The following is a 21,753-nucleotide window of genomic DNA, read 5'->3' as shown; positions in this document are numbered from 1 at the left end:
TTATTCGAATAAAACTCCTTCAGACGAATAAGCTGTTCAAGAACTTCTGAATAATTTTTAAACGTCTTAATTTCATAATTTTCAAGTAGCTTGTTGCTCATCATCCATCGGCTTCCAATTATAGAATTATACAGATATTTTAGAAATAAAATATTGTATTATCAAAATCAGAAACACATATTATGTGACACCAATAATATTATTTTTAAAAGATTTACCTACACCATTAATATTATCCTTTTTATTTCAATTATTTGAACTTACTTGAAGGTACTTATTTACCTCTGTATATATAATTAAGCGTCACATCTTACTCACATATTATGACACGCCGTCATATTTTGTACGTAATCCTAATTGAATTTGATACCAAGAAGCAGGTAATATTATGATCTAAATTAAAAATATCCATGTCCATCCTTTAAGATATAATAATAAGGTGAATAATGTTTCAGATTTTCCTGTTTATGAAAGAATATTACCCAAAAACATGTCACACTTACATCCTATTTGCCTTTGTATACGACTATACGAGTTTATACAATTTCTATTTATATCAATTTAATCCATAAATAAATAAATGTAAAAATGGAGTATAAGTTAAAATTTTGTAATAATTGTATTTAATTTAAAATTAGGCTACCATAGATGTTGAAGCTTAAAAAAAATTTATTTTAATAAAGACAACCACTGTTTTTCGTTTTAATGTCCAACAGGTAGCTGGTGGTTTGGCGGATCACCTTCCGGTTCTGACAGCAACTTCTTGCGTGTAGTCAGTTCATTTCCGAATCGTCGGCTGTCTGACAACATGTTGAATACGCCGAAAATCCGTGTAGCGCCGTCATGTGCCTCTTCGCCCGGCAGCACCCCGGTAGGCACCGGTCTGCCAATCCGGAGACATTCGAACGTCGAACGCCGTGGGTCCACCATCAACCTGTCCCCACCATCGGTAATTATTATTGTCATTTTTATTGTTATTATTCGATAATAATAGTAGTAGTGATAGTAGTAGTATAATAGTAGTAGTAGAATATCGATATTACATAATATTTATAAAAATCAATAATCATATTATTATTATTATATTTAACGACTTTAATGTTATCATTATCAAAAATGCAACAAAAAAAAGTGTAGATATATATTAGTCAATAATGCGCGTCTTACCACACGTTATTATACGATACATCATCATCATATTGTTATTAGTTTTTATTATAATATAATATTACAATTATTATATTTTTGTTATATTATATAATATATACTAAGTGTTATATTATGTTATTATCACTTGTTTGTATTTATTTTGATTATGTGCAAGTGCCTTTTCGTTGCATTTTAAGTATAAAAATATACATTTAATATCATGTATATATAATACATATATTATTATAATATAATATACATGTATAGCTACTGTATAGAATGACGGGTCGTCGTAATATGCATTAACGAACCAATAACGCTGCGAGTTATTATTCAATCTTATATGCTGGCCTGAATCTATTTCTCCAAAAAATGATGATATTATTTTTATATAGGTAACATTATTATATTTTCAGCGTCTTGAATTTTTTTTTTTTTTTTTGATGACGTGCTTTCTGTGGATGATATTTGATTATATGTGTCAGGCGAGCTTTTAAATTGATTTTTTGCGCAGGGCTATCAGTACTTCAGACCGATTAACGGACACGATGGGTCCACATTGTCGGTGCCATCATCGACATATGTAAGTCATTATAACGAATGAGAAAGCCGATGAGTGTTGCATTAAACGGTGTCCGCTGTCAGTGTATACTTTATTTTGAACGCTAGGCCTATATGCGTTCACTCAGCATGATTAAAATTGATATTTCTATTTTATAATTTGTTTAATTTATATTATATAACGAGGATGAGACGAATTTGAGATAAATGACGGATGGTGTATTTCTTATATCATTGCTAGTGTAGTAGTTATGATGATGGCCTCACTCTCGCAAAATAAATACAATTACGAATTAGAAACTATGTATATAACTTAGTATCTAACTATAGATTATAAACATGCATATATATTACGTACTAGAGCGTTAATTTGAATTCTTTAAATTCTTTAAAATACCTTTTAAAAACTAAATTTAATGTAGATACTAATAATATTCCATAATATTAAAAAATTCATTAGAATTTTTTTTTTCAAGAATAATTCCATAACTTTTAATAAAAAAAGTCAAAAATTAAATATATATAATATTTATATTATTTAAATTATATAATTACGCACGTTTTGGTTTTGAAGCAAGACATTAATAAAATGACCGATTTGTTTATTATATTATAATATGCAATATTCTGCCTGAATGTGACAACAATTTCGTTTGTCATACCGTTGTTTCTGGTACATAAATAGATTATGCATAATACGTAATAAAAACAAAATGAATAATATTTAATTTTGTTCTCGGTATCTTTTCTGTTACATTTAGAAGATGGGGGAGGGTATAATTTAATCTGAATTCTTATCAAATTTAATTCATTTTTAAAACTTTTTTTTAAAATATACCTATTTGATTTAAAAAAAATCATAATTAAAATTTAATTTTAAGTTCTACAGAATTCATGCCTGGAAATCAATGTTTTAAGACGTTTAGTAAAAGAAATGTTATTTGCATTAAATGCACACTCTAATCATAATGTCTACCCACGTTTAGATTATTCGTTATTTTACTTTGAAAAGAAGAAAAACAATAAATTATCAAATACAAATTATTAAAAAAAGTATCTACTATCATATTTTAATTTATTGAAAAATATAATATTATAACTAGAACAAGTATTCAGAAATTAAAATAATTATTTTCTTATCGATAATTAAATTTTACAATTGAAAAAATTATTATTCTAATAATGATGCTATACAAATATATATATTTTAACCATGATATTTGATCATAATAATAAAATATATAATTAATATACAGCGTAAGTCATCAGTTATAGTTATCATCCGTCATTTACCTTAATTCAACAGAGGATAGAATGTTGAAGAATTTAACCAAACACTTTTTTGATATGCCACACTGTTTACTTAAAAAAATAATCCATGATGGGTTATTTATTTTACTTTTTTATTTTACTATTGTTTTTTTTTCGCTTTTGACGTTAGTTAGAACTTACCGGTAATAAGTACGTACAACTTGATTACACTGGTTTTTTCTACTTTTATTCGATGTATATGTACTGCTTTTTAGCCAGTTGTGCGTACTAAGTAATAAATAGTAATTTTTCAATGAATTTCAATGATTACGTCGGATGAAATGAAATAATATTATTTATAACAAACATTTTCAAGAACATTAACATAAACCTAGTGAAACATTCAAGAATTACCTCGTTTTTTAAGAAATGTTTTTCTATTGAATTTTTGGTCTTTTCATTTTAAAAATAATGACTTTCTTTAAATATCATATTGCTTTGTATTGATTTTATATTATTGGTAAGAAGCTTTTTACGCTTAAATTATTATACATATTGAACTTTTTGTTTTATATAATTAAAAATATATGTACCTATTGGCTAACAATTAATACATACGAGTACTTTGTCATTCAAATCTCTTATGTCCACACATTTAAAATACATATACTTTTATTATAACATGCGAGATACAAATTTAAAATTTGAAAACCAATGTATTTATAATAGTATTCTATTGTGTTAACCAAATTTCCTAAACATATAACAATCGTTATGTTTTAATGTGTTATTAATTTAATACATTTAATTAACCGTGTATGACACACCTATGCAATACAATTAATTATATTCACTTATTGTATCAATACTACAATTATTCATAGTTCTATAAATAAAGTTCCTGATACGTTTACATTCTTTAATTAATCTAATTAATTTTACAAAATGATATTTTTAAAGTTTTCTTCGAGTCTGTCAATAATATACACCAAAAACACTTTGTTTTTATAATATTAAAATAATTACATTTTATACATCATATTATACTCATACTGGTAAAATAACTTAATTAACGAATGTAAGCAATTTATTAACATGATAATCAACAGCTTGCAGCGTTACAGGTTCTTAAAGTGGTTTATAACATTAAAATCGCAATAATTAATTATATTTAAAAAATAAAAATGTATTATTGTGTAATATTTAAAATATTATTATTTGATCATCATCAATATTAATCAATAATCATCATTCATTCGTAGACAAGTGTCTTCTCAATACTATAGTTATTTGATTTTTCTTCTATTTGACATTATTTTAGATTTAAATAAAAATTAAATGTTGAATCGCAATTATTAACTACATAATATTGCATTATTTTGATATTTGAATTTTTTTATAAAATCTAAATGTTTATATAAAAACAAAAATAATGAGTGTTTAATGGCTAATGGTTATTCTTAAATTCAATTAGATTTACAATTATTGTAAATTAAATTAGGTGCACTATAATCAGTAGATACTACTGTACTAAAGTACAATTGATGATCGATAGTTATTTTATTTACACTATACTATTAATTATTCACTAAAAGAATTGTACTTAAGACTAGAAATAAAAAATGAGAAAATCAGACATTCTTTCTAAATACTTGATATATATTAATTATTTTTAATAAATATTAAATTAAAATATTGAACTTTAAATTAATTTTTTACATATATATTATACTTATTCCATTTTTAGAAAATTAATGATTCTTAAATTTGCAGTGGAGTGAATAATATTGATGAATATAACAAATGGTGCACGTTAATACATTTTCCATATAGGTATCAACAATATTATGCATCTGATTTTTTTTCAATAATTTATAATCTTATTATCATACGTAATATTTTACTCAACATTTCCTTTACAAAAATGTGTGTGTTCGCATAAGTTAGTTTTAACATTAAGCATTTAAATATATACAATAAAAATTGATACATAATATTTCTAAAATAATTTTAAACACGCAAACGTTTTTATTCTTTTCTTTAGCAATAGAATAAATCCATTTTAGGAGAAACTATTTTACTAAGTTATTGTATACATACATGCAATAAGTATAATATTCTTTTAAAGAATTAGACAACTGTTTGTATTTCGAATTTCTTAAGAAAGAAAAATACAAAACTTAGAAAGTCCGTAGACAAATAGTCCATATTTTCATAAAATATTAAAAACATCAATGTATTTATATTGTCAGCATGTAACGTCGTGTTACACTTATAGCCAGTGATGTAAAATATTATTATTAAATATTATAATATTTTACAACAAAATAGTACTATGATAAATATTTTTTAATCTTAACAATATTAATAATGCTTTTAAAATGTAATTACAATTTTGAGTTATTTTTTTTTATATTTTATTTTATTGTTTGATTGCAACTTACGCGGAGTACAGCTTGCACGGAGCATGATTGTGAGTATTATTAAGTTGATTTTCAATAAAATAATTAATTGCATCACTAAAAAAGGAATCTGCTTTAAAAAAAAAAAATTATAAAAAACTTTTTTATTGTAGTCAATGGGTAAATGACTAAAAGTTTATCGTAATTAAATATTTATAGCGTCGTATAGACTATTGACTCAATTTTAAGATTCTAAGTGGAATGGGTACTTACTATTTGTTTTAACTGTTTTAGATTATGTTTTTTTTTCTAGAAATCTCTTTAAGCTTAGTTTTAAAAATTTAAATAATTTAAAAAAATAATAATTATAATAATTATAAATCAAACTGAATGCTTCTTATTTAACATTTCATGTCTATGTAATTACTTTTACCACATAAACAGTATAGATTGTTTATTTCTAATAAAAATAAAAAATAAAAATAATGTTTTAAAAAGGTTGAAAAGTCTACAAACTTTATAGAATACATAAGTTTAAAAACCATTATAGCTTATAAAAAAATACATACAATGATATTTAAAAAAAACAACTTATCAAATTTGGTTTTATTTAGAAAATTAAATTAAAAAAGTGTTTATACACTTTTGTCAAAATGAGAGTGGTAAATTAACAACAACTTAATCATTTTTTAGTTAACCTTAAGACCTATAACTTACCTAAATAATTATTGAGTGTAGTTAATTTAAAAATAATAATAATAATACACTATTACAATATGTGCTGAGAACAACGTATTTTTCGCAATACATTTTAAATTTTAACATAATATCTTAGACTGTGTATTTTTGTTCTCTTTATTCTTAAATAAGTATCAACATTTTAATTTTAATATTGTAATCGTCGAACTATCATAGTTTTTACGAGAATTTCAAAATAAAAAAATTTAAAAAAATTAGAAATTATAAAATATTTATAATTGACTTATGCTTACTTATAAATAATTCTAATACTAAATTGATGCGTAATATTTAATTTCTATTTTTTTTATCAATTTATCTGGCTTTTATCTGTCTAGCAATATTTTTATCGTTTATAATATAACTATAATACATATTAAGTATATTATAATCACCAATATTTAATATATACATTTATTTTTTATTTTTTAATTACAACTAGAAGACTTAGAACTAATTATTATAGAATCAAAAGTACCTAAAATATGTCCACAAATATAAGACATAGAGGTAATACTGTATACATAGTTTTATCATGGTAAATATACCAAGCAATATTCTCTAACCAATCTCAATCTACCTAAGTACTTAAGTTTCACGAAATACAAAATAAGATAAATCTTGGCCATTTTCTTTTAACATTGTCCATTGTCATTACGTACCTACGTACTTAGCAGTTAATATCTAAATAACCCTTAAAATATCTAATTATATTCAACCTTATTTTATAAGTTCATAATAATTTTGAAGTAATGTATTAATGTAAATGGATAGCATCTTCTCTTATGTTGGTACATTTAGTTAAACGTTGAAATCATTACTTATAATATTTTTTTTTATTTTTATACATATTAAAAATATGACCTTAAATAAATACAAAAGCTAACATTAAATTAAAAATATAAATGTATTTTTTGTTATTTAATTGATATTTCAAGTAAAATTATGATAGTTTAGAATAAAAATAATTTTAAAATAGTCTGTTTTTTTCTTATCATATCAATTTTTTTTAATAACATTTTAGAGTAGGTACAAGTTATAATACGAATATATTAATTGATAGTTAGTTGTAACCGCTAAACATGAAAACCAATGTGAAGTATTCTTACATTTTAGAGTCTATAAAATAACGTATCATCATATTATATTCTTTAAACATTTAGGAAAAAGTGTACAGCTTACAATTTAACCACATAATTTAGTTACTGATATATGGAATATTGTATGCATTTTGCCACTATTTAAGTTTTATTATGCTATAACTAGAAATTATACCTTAAAACAGAGTAGTTATAAATTACATAAAAATATAATATCTTATACTAAACGTTGTACTTAAAAAAAAATAACGTAATTAAATCATAAAAAATGTAAACAACGTTTACTGGGTTGCAAACAGTTTTAATAAAATATAAATTTAAATTTTTTTTGCTTTTAAAAATTTTATTTTTATCTATCTGAAACATTAATATTAGTAATTAAGCTTCTAATAATATTTGGAACAATATACGTTTATGTGATCTGAATATTATGTTGATAAGTCAGTAGTTTATGTGTGACATTTAAATCAAATAGGTTTTGTGAAAATGTCTAAACATTGATTTTATATCCTCGGGAATTTGGGAAATCCAAAATGTAATGAAATTACCAACACCTAATAGCAGATGTCCATAAACTACTGTGGCACTGTGTAACGGACCTCGAACAATTCGATAACAAAATACAATTTTTAACCCAGTGGGCTTCCAAGTTACATAAATGTTCAGCACGGTTATCTACAATAATAATAGTTTCTGCCGACCCAAGATCATTTTTCACACCAAATGGAATTCAATTTAAAGTGCTGATAATAAGTGTACACACAAACACACACACATATATATTGTACTTTATAATATATATTATGTATGCCTGAATGTAAATATGTGATCAATTTCACTGATTTTTATAATGTTATTTGGATTGTATGAAAAGTAATACAATTTGTATTAATACCTACGCATTACTCGTAGAAATATTCTGCTATAAAATCTAAAATAATATTTTACTTATAACTCACAGAACTTGTGAATTATAATATACATATTATTATTATTATTATTATTACTATCATAATAACATGTTACATTATTAGTTTCTACTACAAATTTTACGTGTAACGTATAGGTTATTATTTAAGAAAAACTGACGTTTATAATAATTGGTAAATTAAATAGATAATTGGCACAAATAATAATTATTAAATATTCTAGAATAATTTTTTAAATTAATTTAATGTTATACGCAGAAGGCAGGACAATTTTATATTTGAGTCGTTACTCGTAGATAGATATTTTATATTTAGTTTATAAATTGCATTTATTTAAATCTTTAATATTTATCCTTAAATGCATAATATTATTTTTATTCCGCAAAAATGAATAAGCAACAAAAAACCGCATTATAAATTCAACAAAAACTTAAAATTAAATCTAGAAAAAGTCATCATTTTAAATCTCACCTAAGTGTTTATGTTTTGTTGGAAAATGTGTTGCGTACGTTTTAAATATTTAGTAAGGTTGTAATATTTTATGTGAAGTTCGATTGACTTCTGCTCTAAGAATATTAATAAAGGTAATAGCATCAAATATAACTATGCACTATCGACTTTCGATATTTTACTGTACCTTCTATCAGTTATATCACATTATTACTTAAATTCATCGAAATCATACAGTATCATACAGTATCATATAGTATCATACAAAGCATCAAACGTCAGCATACTTATCAATCTTTAATATTATTATCTCTAATTTTACTAATCATCCCAATTTTGCTTTAATGTTATATATATTTTTATACAAATTAAAATACATAACAATTAATTCATGCGCGATTTTGTGGGGGAGAGAAGCGTTTGAAGTGACATTTTTCCATAACAATGATGATCTAAAATAGCTCCCAAATTAATTAAGTTTTATCCTAGTAAATGATTGAATTAAAAGTCGGAAGAAATTAACGATGTTAAATTTTAATGTTAAAATATAATAACAATTTATAAATATATATATAATATACAATGTATATTGTAGTGATACAATTAACGAGCTAATGTATAATAAAAAATAGGTATATTAATTATTCAAGTTGGTATATATTGCACAAATAATATAATAATATAACTTTATTTTAATAAATATTGAATTATCAATAATCACACAAGTTATAACTATTATGATTTATGAATATTAACTATTTTTCACTTGTTCGTTTCAAGCGCGTAATTGCTAAAAACATTTGCTAAAAATTAACCTGGAATATTCAGATCGGAATTTACCAACCTCTTGAGCAGAATTTGCCAACCATGAATAATTATCCATTAAATTTATGAGTATTTCAAATTAAAACTATATGATTATTGAAATAAAAATTAATTATAAAATACATAATGTATGCAAAGTAGGTAGCAATAATAATTTAATATCAAGTAGGTTTAAAAAAAAATATATGTAAAAAACTGAATAAATGTATTTTATATTACATAATATATTTATTACACTAATGAGATCATATTTTCGGCTTTAATTAAAATAATATAAATATTATAATAATAATTTCTTTTAATAATACGGGAATAATTATTATGTTTAAATATTTTATCGCAATTTTCATCAAACTTGGATAATTGAAATATGAACATTTATGTACCTATTTTAATTTTGATTTTATATTCTAAAAAAAAAATATCGATTATAAACCTTTTACAAAATATAAATTAAGAGCTTATATATTTCCTGTCACATTTGTTGAAATATAATAATTAATATATAGGATATAATATTTTTTGTTTACACCAGACACTTGTTTTAATTTTTTAAAACTCTCAAACAGAATTATATTTTATTAATCCAAAAATGTTTAAAATATTAAATTTTTTCATTTAGTTAATGTGTTTATGTATCAATTCCTTTCTAGTTAGGCATATACTAAATAATCAACTAAATTGTAATTTTATCGATACTTGTTTGTCCTCGCCATCAAATCGTAATAATATGTAACACCCTGCCACCGGATAACCGTATCCGTTGTACTATATGACATTATTTTTATTATAATACTTTTAAATCAAACTAAATATAATAAAAATGACCAAATTGCTTACAGTTAAGAGGACGTTTCACCCACATGTGTTGTCTCCGTCTTACAAGTGCGTAACATTGCAAAAACTGTTTCGCGCGGGAAAGAACCGAGAATGATACAGTTATAACTAAGAAATGAAATTTTCATCACATAAAAAGGAGAATTTTGTCTGTGCAATATCGTTTTTATTTTTTCGATATCAGAACTACAAAAAAAGTTATTCGTGCTTAAAAAACGCAAAATTAATGTATTATAAAACATTAAGAATTTTTTTTGTATAAGTGATATCGAAAAAATAAAAACGATATTGCACAGAAAAAAATCTCCTTTTTATGTGGTGAAAATTTCGTTTCTTAGTTATAACTGTATCTTTCTCGGTTCTTTCCCGCGCAAAACAGTTTTTGCAATGTTACGCACTTGTAAGACGGAGACAACACATGCGGGTGAAACGTCCTCTTAATAGTACAGCATAGTCAATAATTAATATTTTATAGTACATGATCATGAAGGTATTGCAAGTTGTATTTATTTTAACTATATGTTTTTGTTGGAAATATAGGATAGCATTATTAAATATTGCTGGAAATATCTACCTAACTCATTAAATTCAATTAATTTCAATATTTTAAAATACACTAATAACGTTTGTATAAGGTATAAGTACCTACGCACTAAGTGCACATATGCAATAGATGACAAACATAATAACAAGATTTAAATATAATGTATGGAGTACAATCATTTCAAATATTTTAATTAGAAGTAGGTAGCATACATTTAATTTTTTTTTACATAAGTGCATTAAATTATAAACATGTAAGCTATACGAGAGTGCTTCACTCGAAACAATAAGTTTAATCATAGGCAATCATTAAAATATTCAGAGTCCGTGTATAAAGGTAGTGGCGTATAAATTTTACATTCTATCCATTTCGAATCCGATTTTTTACTATTTTTTTTTTTTTTTTTGTCCTTGGGTTGGAACGGATTAACCTGCATCTCGTTACACATTTATACGCCACTCATAAAAATTATTAAACATTTTTTTCCATAGATAGATCACGTAGTAGGCTGATGTATACTTATAAGATATATCGATCATGAATATCGACATTTAAGATTAAAGACTAGTATAACATATAAGGTTACCTGGTGATGACTGGTGGTAAGGCAATTATAAACAATTATCAAAACATCTACGTTATCATTATAACTGCTAATTTTTAGAAACTGGATAAAAATATTTTAAATGTATTGAGTTGAAAAATTATTTATATTTTGATACAAGTAAAAAATATTTAGTTCGTAATGTTTAGTCTACAAATAAAATGTATAAATATAAAAAATAAACTAGGAATCGCGGCTTTTAGACAGTTTAAAATAAATAACCTTTCACTATAGAAACAAATCACGTACCTACACCTACGCCTTCAAAAGGTAAATAACGATGCATCCAATAAATCTTTTCGTTACCAATGTGGCAATGTAGGTTATGTCGTTTTGTACATCGGCTTTAAATCACAATTTTTATACTAGGTAATCATATACATTTCTTAGAAATTTTTAGAACATCAAAATATAATTAAAAGCTTTTTCTCTTTAAAAAACAATAGAGTAGATACAAATAGAGTTTAAACAATTACTTTGAGCTGTGCATTTAATATATTAAATTATAATATTATATTTATTATTATTATACGTACTATATTTTTACAGTTACCAATTCAAATACGTACACAATATTAAATTAATTTTCTAATGTCTAATTAAATTGAAATAATGGGATATTATAAATTTCAAGATTAACATAAATATTCAACAGTCTTTCCCATAAAAATTTAAAAAATATGTTATCTAAATATTACCTACTATCTATATTATGCTTTATTTGCTATATAAATGTGAAACTTTGTTGATGTACATTTTTATTAATTTGTATTAATATTCTATAAACAGAATAACGTTTTGCAAAACGTACTTAAGTGTGTGTGTGCCTATGTGTATGTGTGTCAGAATATCAGGTACATACTAAAACGAATGATATTTTGTACCTTTTAAGGGTGGTAGTATGCCAAACACGAGCAGCAGCGTTCCATACTTGCTCAGCTCCAGTATGAACAGTCTCCGGTCCAGGAGACAAAGTACATGTTCGAATAATTCTAGTACTGGTATTCTACAGCAACTAGGTTCTGGAGTAGTGAAACAGTTATCCACTTTGCAAAATCCGGTAAGAATACTATTAAATTAATATACTGCTATGATGTTTAATATACTTAAAATAATATTATTTCAAAATCTCTAGTATAAGTTTTCAAAATAATGTATAATCATGACGCGTATAACGTTACACAATGTTATACAAAATTATTGACTCACTGTTTTCATTGTTCTTTTCAGTACCAACTGTTTAGCGGCAACAAGTAAAAAGTCGTACTCAACTGATCAACAAAGCTGTTATAATATAACTACATAATATTAATTATTTCTTAAATCTAATAAACGGTCCTAAGTTCCGTTTAAGACTTTGTTTTATATAAATCTATTCCGCCAAACATGAAACTGTATGAGCAATTATATTTTACATCTAACAACATCATGCAATACAGTTGGAAATCGTCAATAATTATTATAACTACTATATTATCAATGTCATAATTTTTAAGTTTCATTGTATTATACATAATTTATTCTTGTTCGTAAAGTGTGAATTGTTTGTTGTTGTTTTTATCGGTCTTCTCAACGAACCATGTTATAGGTTTATTATATTATATTATTATTATATTAGATAATATTATACAGTGTGTTCAAGTTAAGAATAGCCCAAAACATTTTAGCCCGGTGACCTTAAATTTTAATGTAGATTTCTTGAGCTAAAAGGAAGTATCAAATTGCATGAGACAACTGGACATTTTTAAACTATTGGTACGTACATGCGCAGTACAATTTACTTTTTTATAAGCCAAAACGCCATTTTTTCACATGGTTATATATTATTTCGAAAATAGATGGTTATATTTATAAAAATACTATGTGACTGTGCATTGTACAGTTAAAAAAAAAAATTTTAAAAATATAAATTTTATTCCTATATAAATATGTTTATATTTATACACTAATAGCTTCTAAGAAATTTCTCAATTCGATTCAACGTAATGTCAAAACTCAGTGATAGGGTAACTACTTAATTAAAAAATACCACACAAATGACTGTTTGGACAAACTACAAGATAATAAAAATTGTTTTATCCTCATGCTGAAATCTATCCAAGTATAGTTGGTTACGTTTCTTGTTATATTTATAAAATATTTATCATATTTACTGCTTATAATTGTCATAAATTATTGATCTTAATATCAACATCCCTTGCAAATTATTTAAGTCAATTAACAGATACTTAATGAAAAGTTTCAAAACACTCACCCCTCCCCCTCAAAAAAAAGGCTGCTGGAGCACACTGTATAGAATATATGTACGATTATTTGTAAATATTCATGCTAATCATTTTAATAACTCTAATTTTTAAGTATCTATAAAATAATCGTCGCATAATAACAATGTTTGAATATTTGATATTATATAATTGTGTATATTAAAGAAAAATGAAAATAATACGTTTGTATATCCCATATATGATGATAAGTATCACTATCTAATAATTTTCTTTTGTTTAGTTTTTTTTTTGTATCGTCGTCATTATTGCGTAGAACGATATAACCTGCAGACTATCACTTGGTTTTTTACACATATCTTCATTTTAATAATTTAATACTTTTTGCTCAAAGCATTTTCTATCTTAGTTATTTAATATATAAATATCAATTAAAATAATATATTTATAAGCCTATTCAGATTTCAGATACATGCGCACACATTAAGTAACCATACAGGGTGTCCCGTGAGAATTTACCCATTGCGATATCTCCCGAAAGAATTATGATATCGAAATTCTGGTTTTGTAATAAAACTCACAGGGATAAGAACTACAATTGTTTCATATTTTAATTTATTTTCATGTTCTGGTAAAAAAGTTAAAAAATATATTTTTATATTTTTATATTTAATCATTTCCAAAAAAAAATAAAGATAACCATTTTGTAGAGTTTATTTTCCTGAAAATATTGACGTTTCAAAATTTTATTTTCATTGATTTCCTGATTTTAAATATTTTTTTTAGTTTCGAGAAAAATTGTGAATTATTTAACACCACATCAAACATGTGACCCGCCGCGCCGCGAGCATTCCCATACGGTCGGACAAATACTTTCGGTGTTCCTAATAGTTAAAAATTTATAATCATATTTTATTTCTTCAAAACTAGAAAAAAATATCAAAACTCAGGAAATTAATGAAAATAAAATGTTTAAACGTCAATATTTTCAGAAAAATAAACTCTACAAAATGACTATCTTTAATTTTTTGGAAATAATTAAATAAAAAAATATATTTTTTAATTTTTTTACAAAAACATTAAAATAAATTTAAAAATGAAATAATTGTAGTTCTTATCCCTGTGAATCTTATTATAAAACCAGAATTTTGATATCTCCATTATTTCATGAGATAGCACAATAGGTAAATCCTCGCGGAACAACCTGTATATTATATGTACTTTAGTACTTATTCATTTGTAGTCCACTTAATTAAGTTTAGTACTATTAAAATGAAATTGACAATCAGTAGCTTGTTTTAAAAATCTACATCTTATCTTGTCATGAATCTACAGACAATCTAAATTTTATAAATGTGTTAATGTGATAAAACTTAGAAATCATGATAAATTTATATTATATAAGATTATATATTATAGTATCAATTATAATATTATTTGTTTAAGTATTTATTTGTGGATCGTTTGAATTATAGTTTTGTTTGAAATCATTATTATACTATTATTGTAATTATTATTATCATTGTTAGTTGGTAGTATATAGGTACATAGAACTGATACAAATTTATAATAATAGAATTAATGATAAATTAACGTTATACATAAATATTTATTTTTCGGCTGAATAAATGACTGGAAGTGTTAAATTTTTTTCTGTTTGGTCCCTAACTAAAATAATATTCTTAATCAATAATTGAATTTTTAACTTTTAATTAATTTTGATTTAATATAGGAAACAAAGAAGCAATATTTATCGTCACAAAAAACGATTATTTATTAGTTTTGTTTCTTTTACAACGCTAAATAGGTATTTAACGGAAGGGTAAATATAATATTCTTTTATCTAAAAAGATAAAAATTAGGCTATCGAAATTAATTTTTCTTTCAATGTAAAACGTACGTAATAATATTAAAAATTATACTACCTTTTATTTTTTAATATTATGGTTATAATATTTTTATTTAAATTATAAATTATAAATTTCTATATCATATTAAAATGATATATTAATATTACGGATATTACATACCTGTATTTAACTAACAAATAAAAATACAACGATAAAAACTAATGCTATTTTATAATACTCGAGCTTAGTGTAGCTTATGTTTAAATTGTTAACTCGTAAAATATTTTATGATTAGGATACACTATAAGAAAAGTTGTGAACATATTTTATGTTTTTATAGATTGAAGATATAGAACGTACCATTTCTTGGATTTGTATTTTATCTTATTCTAAAAGCTCTGGGAGTAATGGCGTACCCGTGGAGGGGTATGAAGGGGTTAACCACCTCGCCACTATTGTTAGATAAATATAAATCACTTTATTTGTGACTTTGGAATTAACACCACTACTATTCATTTAAATGTATAAATAATTATAATACCCAATACCTCTATTGAAAATGCCTATACACGCCACTGCCCAGGAGTAAAGTCATATGTACATATCTTGCAGAAGGAATCAATGATATGTTGGGTACGCATAATATTTGATAATAGTTTGTAAAATAAAGAGTTACATAAATAATTAATTAATTATAATTTTAAATATTATATATTATTCAACAACATATCGTTCTATGTACCTGTAGACTATATATAGCTATTATTTTATGTACCTACTATTGATTTTCCAATATTAAAGTTAATTACCTATTGATATCTAATATGGTTGCATGATATACTCGTTTTCATTTTATATAGTTACCTAAACATCTATACAAAAAGTTTAATTTTCTAATTATTTAAGATCAGATGAAACTATTTAGAATGGTTTAATTAAAGTACTACCAATAAACACCATTATATGACACTATATCACAGATTAGTCTATGTCTATATGTCCAATAATAAAATCATTAATATTTATAACCTATTTATACATTCGAAATGGGACAGATATCAGTGGTCGTTTCGCCGTATTATTATACACATTAAATTATTATTAAATTAATAATTATACACAATAATATCATTCAAGATGAATTTAAACTTATTTCAGTGTATAATAATAATTATTATAGTAGGTGATTGTTCGACCAAGGCAAAATGGCTACTATTAAATTGGCTCTCATTTTAGATACATTTGAAGTCGACCCTTGAATTACCTCCTGAAAAATGTATAATTTAATTAGCTCCCTAAACTGTAAAATATTATTTAACCAGGGGCTCTCATATAATAAGTATTTATGTGTAATCATCATTCGCGGCCAATGACCTATGTTGTCGAGGCCTTGTTCTTTATAATAAAAAAAAAAAAAAAATAAGTATTTACTTTCACAACGTCAACCAAACCTAGCCTGGCAGTTTGCACTCAAATATAGTCCAATATATGATCTATATATTAGTTAATAAGTATAGAATTCAAAAATCGGGTAAGTGGATGTCGCTCTGCTGTACATTAGGGAGTGGGATGGACCTCTGACTAGGGTAGGTTAAATTTGAATGCAATGATAGGTATTATTGTATACGAAAAACGATTCTGAACGGAGATGATTTGTCAGTCCAGGATATATTATATTTAAATATTGTCATATTTTCTATTTTGAAACAAATATTTTATTTTTCAATTAGGACGCATTTTGCATAAGGCGTGGTTTATCAATTTTTCCAAAACCATTGCATGTAGTTATCATAATTCATAATACCTTATATTATTATCATAGATATACATATAGCCATATACGTACCTGGTTTGAGGATAAATCGTTATCGTTACGCATTTTCAAAAAAAATTAAAACTCAAACGCTCAAAACATTTTTGCTATAATTACACTTCAAATTTTCTCTAAAGCTATTTGAAGCAAAACTTATGGAAAACTTAGTGTTAAATTTTTTAAGCTTAGATATAAATATGGACAATTTTATGAATTTTGAACTACAAAATAATTTGCAAATATTCATGGTTTTGACGAATTTTTGTCAATATTTGAACTTCAAATGCTAATAAAAAAAAATTGTGCCTATGTATTCTTACAATTTTTTAATCACAATAAGAATAACTTATGATACATTTTGTATTAAATTTTCAAGTATTTTGATTGGGCCAAAAATTTAATCGACATTTCATAACAAAAATTTCAGCTGTCTATAAATATCTCCAAAAAAGTCAAAATATTTTGAAGCTAGGTTAATTTCCGGTGGACCTTTTTTTTGTGATAAAGATGATTGACAAATTTGTAAGGAATCTTGTATTAAATTTTCAAATCCTAGATTTAAAAAGAAAATTTTTTATGAATTTCTAGCTTAAAACAATTTGCGAATTTTTGTGATTTTTACGTATTTTGTCAAAATTCGAAATTTTAATGCTTATAAAAAAAAATTGTGACCTATGTATGACCTTCTATGTAAATGTATTGTTAATTATTCAGTCATAAATCTCTGTCTTTTATTTTTATAACATACATTTATAACTTGTTAATAATAATATTGTGACCTCGATATAAGATATACAGGACTGGAACGAGATCTAACGAGGTACTGAAGTCAAAAATCGAAGCACTTTTACTGCCCCAAAATCGTGATGACAGACACACAAAAAAACACACACACACATCATTGTAAAATCAATACATTCATCACTCCGTTCAGAATCTAAAAATAGTTGAATGTAATATTTTTATTTAACTTATTAATAAAAAAATAAAAACGAATAGCTCAGAGTTAATATTGTCTATGATTTAATTTTTTTATTTAATTTTTAATTTATAATTTTATATAATATACATATCATACTTTATAATGACGCCCTCAAATATTATAATATTTTCTGTGTCTCAATTTTTTAAGTATTTTTGAGCTTTTATTTTTTCAATGCAACGATGTAAAATATACGAATGCGATACCGTAAACCATGTTTTAAAATTAAGAATCTTGAGTGTACCCGACGTCAACTATCTTAGAAAATAACGTTTAACTTTAAATTATAAACTACGTTTTGGTAACCAATTTAGCTCCGTTAGTTTAAAATTTAGAGTAAATTGACCTCTTATAAAAATTAAAGGTAACATTACTAACATTATTATCTAGGGCTTCTCATCTCACCTAGGGTGTTTTAAAGTACCGATTGCACGAGGCACGCGAGTTACCTATTGCTGCCTGCTTTCTCGGGCTCTGAATAAAATTTTCTTGAAGAATTTTTCCAATCAGGTAATAAAAATCGAAACCAGCGTAAGTACAAAACGTAAAATATAATCGTTCATGTCGATCGCTTAACAGTCGTAAAATATAGTTCGCTGTTGCATATATGTCATTTTGCGACTGCACTTCAGATTTGTATAACAAATTAAATAATTATCATGAATTAATATTAGGTAGGTACTATGTTTTAAAGTGTTCTTCATACACGATCTGCTTATTCAGCCCTCCACCTTATGCCTGCGCAATAAAGTTCGTACAATATTTAAAACGAAACTCAATAATGCACAAACTCGGCCCGTGCAAGCGGGTCTAAATATTTCAGCTGTATTAGATTTCTCAAGTCATCGGAAACGTCATCGCGATTTCGCATAAATCAACAACTGAAAAGTGACGACAGCCTACAGACGATCATTTTTAACGACATACCATCAAACATATGCGATCACCCATTGCGACACAACACTTTGCAAGGTTACCATCAGGGCTGCGTATTCTTCAGTTTCATTAAAAATTATTGATGATCCCTGCACTATAAAATTAGACTTTTTGTAACAGCAGATTGACTCGCATAGTCGCATACCGCATACGTATTTTATATTGTATATTGATGAAAATCATCATCGTAATTTTAAAAACATCGTCCACATTATAGGTATTATCTCATTTATTATATTGTATAAATACTACTGCAGTGGCGGATTTGAGGGGGGGGGGCGACGTGGCGATGACCCCTCCCTAGGAAATTTTTTTACTTAAACTATAGCGCCGTATGATAAAAAGAATATGAAATTCATAAGTCATAGCTATAACATTAAACTTATGAATAAATGATACAAAAAATGTATTTTTTTTAATATGAAAATCGTAAATGTGTATTCGGTTATGTCTTTGTAGTTATTACCTATCAATCTATGAGACCAATTCGCCCCTCCTCAAATGATCTTCAGATCCGCTACTGTACTACTGGTGATGACCGCAGCAACGGTGATGATGATATCGCTTCGGTTTCTGTTGACGGTGTCCCGGTTTACGCACATTATGAGCGGGACACTCCTAAAGTGGACAAAATTCTGCGAGTCGGGTGAGTACGTGGCCCGTAACGTGGTGACTGCCCGGATGGCGATGAGACACGACGGCGTCATCTGCTTGGCCGTAACGTGCATTAGTATTTTGCACTACCGATCCACTCGGGTCGCTGTAACCCGGACTCAGATGCCTACCGCCACACGGCCCGACTCTGAGACCGGTGACTGGACCATGGTTAACGTGGTATACATGCACTTGGACAATGGCGGCGTGCTGTAGGCGCTGAATATGTGTGTTACGTATTATTAATATATAAATAGTTAATATAAAAATCTGCTCGAGGATGGAGCAGCTGTCACCGTCAGGCCGCCGATGGTGTTTGTATTTGACACGGATACCAATTAAGTGAGTACGATAATACTGCAATAGAATACCAGTTCCTATACCCTAGTGGAAGAGTTTGTGGTCACTACAATGCCGGATTAAGGTTTTCGCCACCCATAGATTGATATAAATTTACCACCTAATTGTCCTAATTTACATTTGATATTTTACTTCTATAAGTGATACGTAAAAATCATACACACCCCATATTAAAAAAATTATCATTAATAAAATAAAAACATAAAATCAATTCTTTATTTATACTTTTATTAATGAATGAAAACTCCTTAAGCGTATTAAAAAAAAAAAAAATACAAAAATTTTTCATATTCTTCATTCTTTAGATTATAGTTTTACGTCTTGATTTTTTTTTTCGCAAAGTCTTCAATGATGCCGTTTTATGATAACTGATTAGTTAATTCATGTTCAATACTTATTAGTATAACAAGACGTGCATTTAATCTATCCTGTGACATCGTAAATCAGAGATAATTTTTTATTCTTTTCAAGCAAGAAAAAGTATGTTCAGTTGAACAGTTAGTCTCGGCAGTAGATGTATAATATACATTATACAATATATTATATTCTGAGTGCTATTTTGATGTTGGGATATATTGAAATTAAGTTTTTTCATGTGAAATTTGAAATAGTTTGGGAAAATTTTTCTACTTTGAGGTAGGCACCTATTAATTATTATAATATTATGCCTATATTCATATAATCAAATGAATAATAGTTACTAGATACTATATTAATGTAGATTCTGTATTTACCACTTACCTTTGTAAATTATTCTATTTAAATAATTTAAAATAATTTGTTAAATATTAATCGTTACACATAGGATATACTGATATACATATTATTATGAACACTATAAATATATATACACTTGCCTCATAAAATATTTAATTTACATATAGGTAAGTAGTATAAATTCTAATATTTGTAACTGATTTGGATATACCTATAGTAATGCAGTAGGTATTAATAAATAATACATTACTTGTACTTAGATATGAGAACAAAATATTAGGTAGAACTATATATTTAAATTTTCTTTAATAGTATAAAATTATAGTTGACTCCTTTGTAAAAAATAACAGTATTATCAAAAAAATTAAATAAATATTATTATCCTTTATGTAAAATAAAACAATTAATTGAACAAAAAAAAATCATAATACCTTTTAACAATAATATTATACCTAATACTTGATATAAATTATATTATTGATTAGTAGTCCAACTTGATTGTCTATGACTTTCAGGGGAAAGAAAATTATGTATTGGTCTTACTTCTTAGTTCTTGGTACCTATCTATTTTCTATCATAACATTTTGTACAGACTGTCTTTGTGCGGTATATGGAGTATAAGTTTTATATGTGTACGGATTAAAATGCTCTAAGCTAGAAGATAATTGTGTTGATGGTGTTGCATAATTCCCAGGATTATTATATAGTATACAAGCTTTGTGTTAATGGATTAAAACTATTGTTTAATGAGTTAGATGCTTCCAATTCCAAATCGGTTACAATAGATAATATTTTAACCTTTGCTTGAGAAATTAATTGAGTTGGAAGT

The 21,753-nt window shown here is 25.5% G+C and overlaps 1 protein-coding gene across 5 annotated transcripts in view; it reads left to right on the top strand.

Annotated features, from left to right (window-relative positions):
• bma (SCY1-like protein bma) overlaps positions 1 to 16,434 on the top strand; it is a 197,980-nt gene extending 181,546 nt beyond the window's left edge. For 2 of the 5 annotated variants that reach the window (XM_089219699.1, XM_089219700.1), the window contains 5 exons: positions 717 to 949; positions 1,664 to 1,732; positions 5,417 to 5,434; positions 12,283 to 12,450; positions 12,621 to 16,434. In XM_089219699.1, the coding sequence (XP_089075825.1) occupies positions 717 to 949; positions 1,664 to 1,732; positions 5,417 to 5,434; positions 12,283 to 12,450; positions 12,621 to 12,647 (515 nt within the window). In that variant the 3' untranslated portion in view covers positions 12,648 to 16,434. The remainder of the gene's footprint in view (positions 1 to 716; positions 950 to 1,663; positions 1,733 to 5,416; positions 5,435 to 12,282; positions 12,451 to 12,620) is intronic. The other 3 variants (XM_015514803.2, XM_089219701.1, XM_015514804.2) reach the window with 3 other exon arrangements.
• Positions 16,435 to 21,753: the final 5,319 nt, after the last annotated feature.

Source organism: Diuraphis noxia, unplaced genomic scaffold (assembly GCF_037042655.1).
Source record: "Diuraphis noxia isolate RWA-SAM2 unplaced genomic scaffold, SU_Dnox_SAM2 contig0002, whole genome shotgun sequence".
Taxonomy (NCBI): domain Eukaryota; kingdom Metazoa; phylum Arthropoda; class Insecta; order Hemiptera; family Aphididae; genus Diuraphis; species Diuraphis noxia.
Note: the sequence above shows the minus strand (reverse complement) of the source record. Positions and strands in the feature narration are given on the sequence as shown.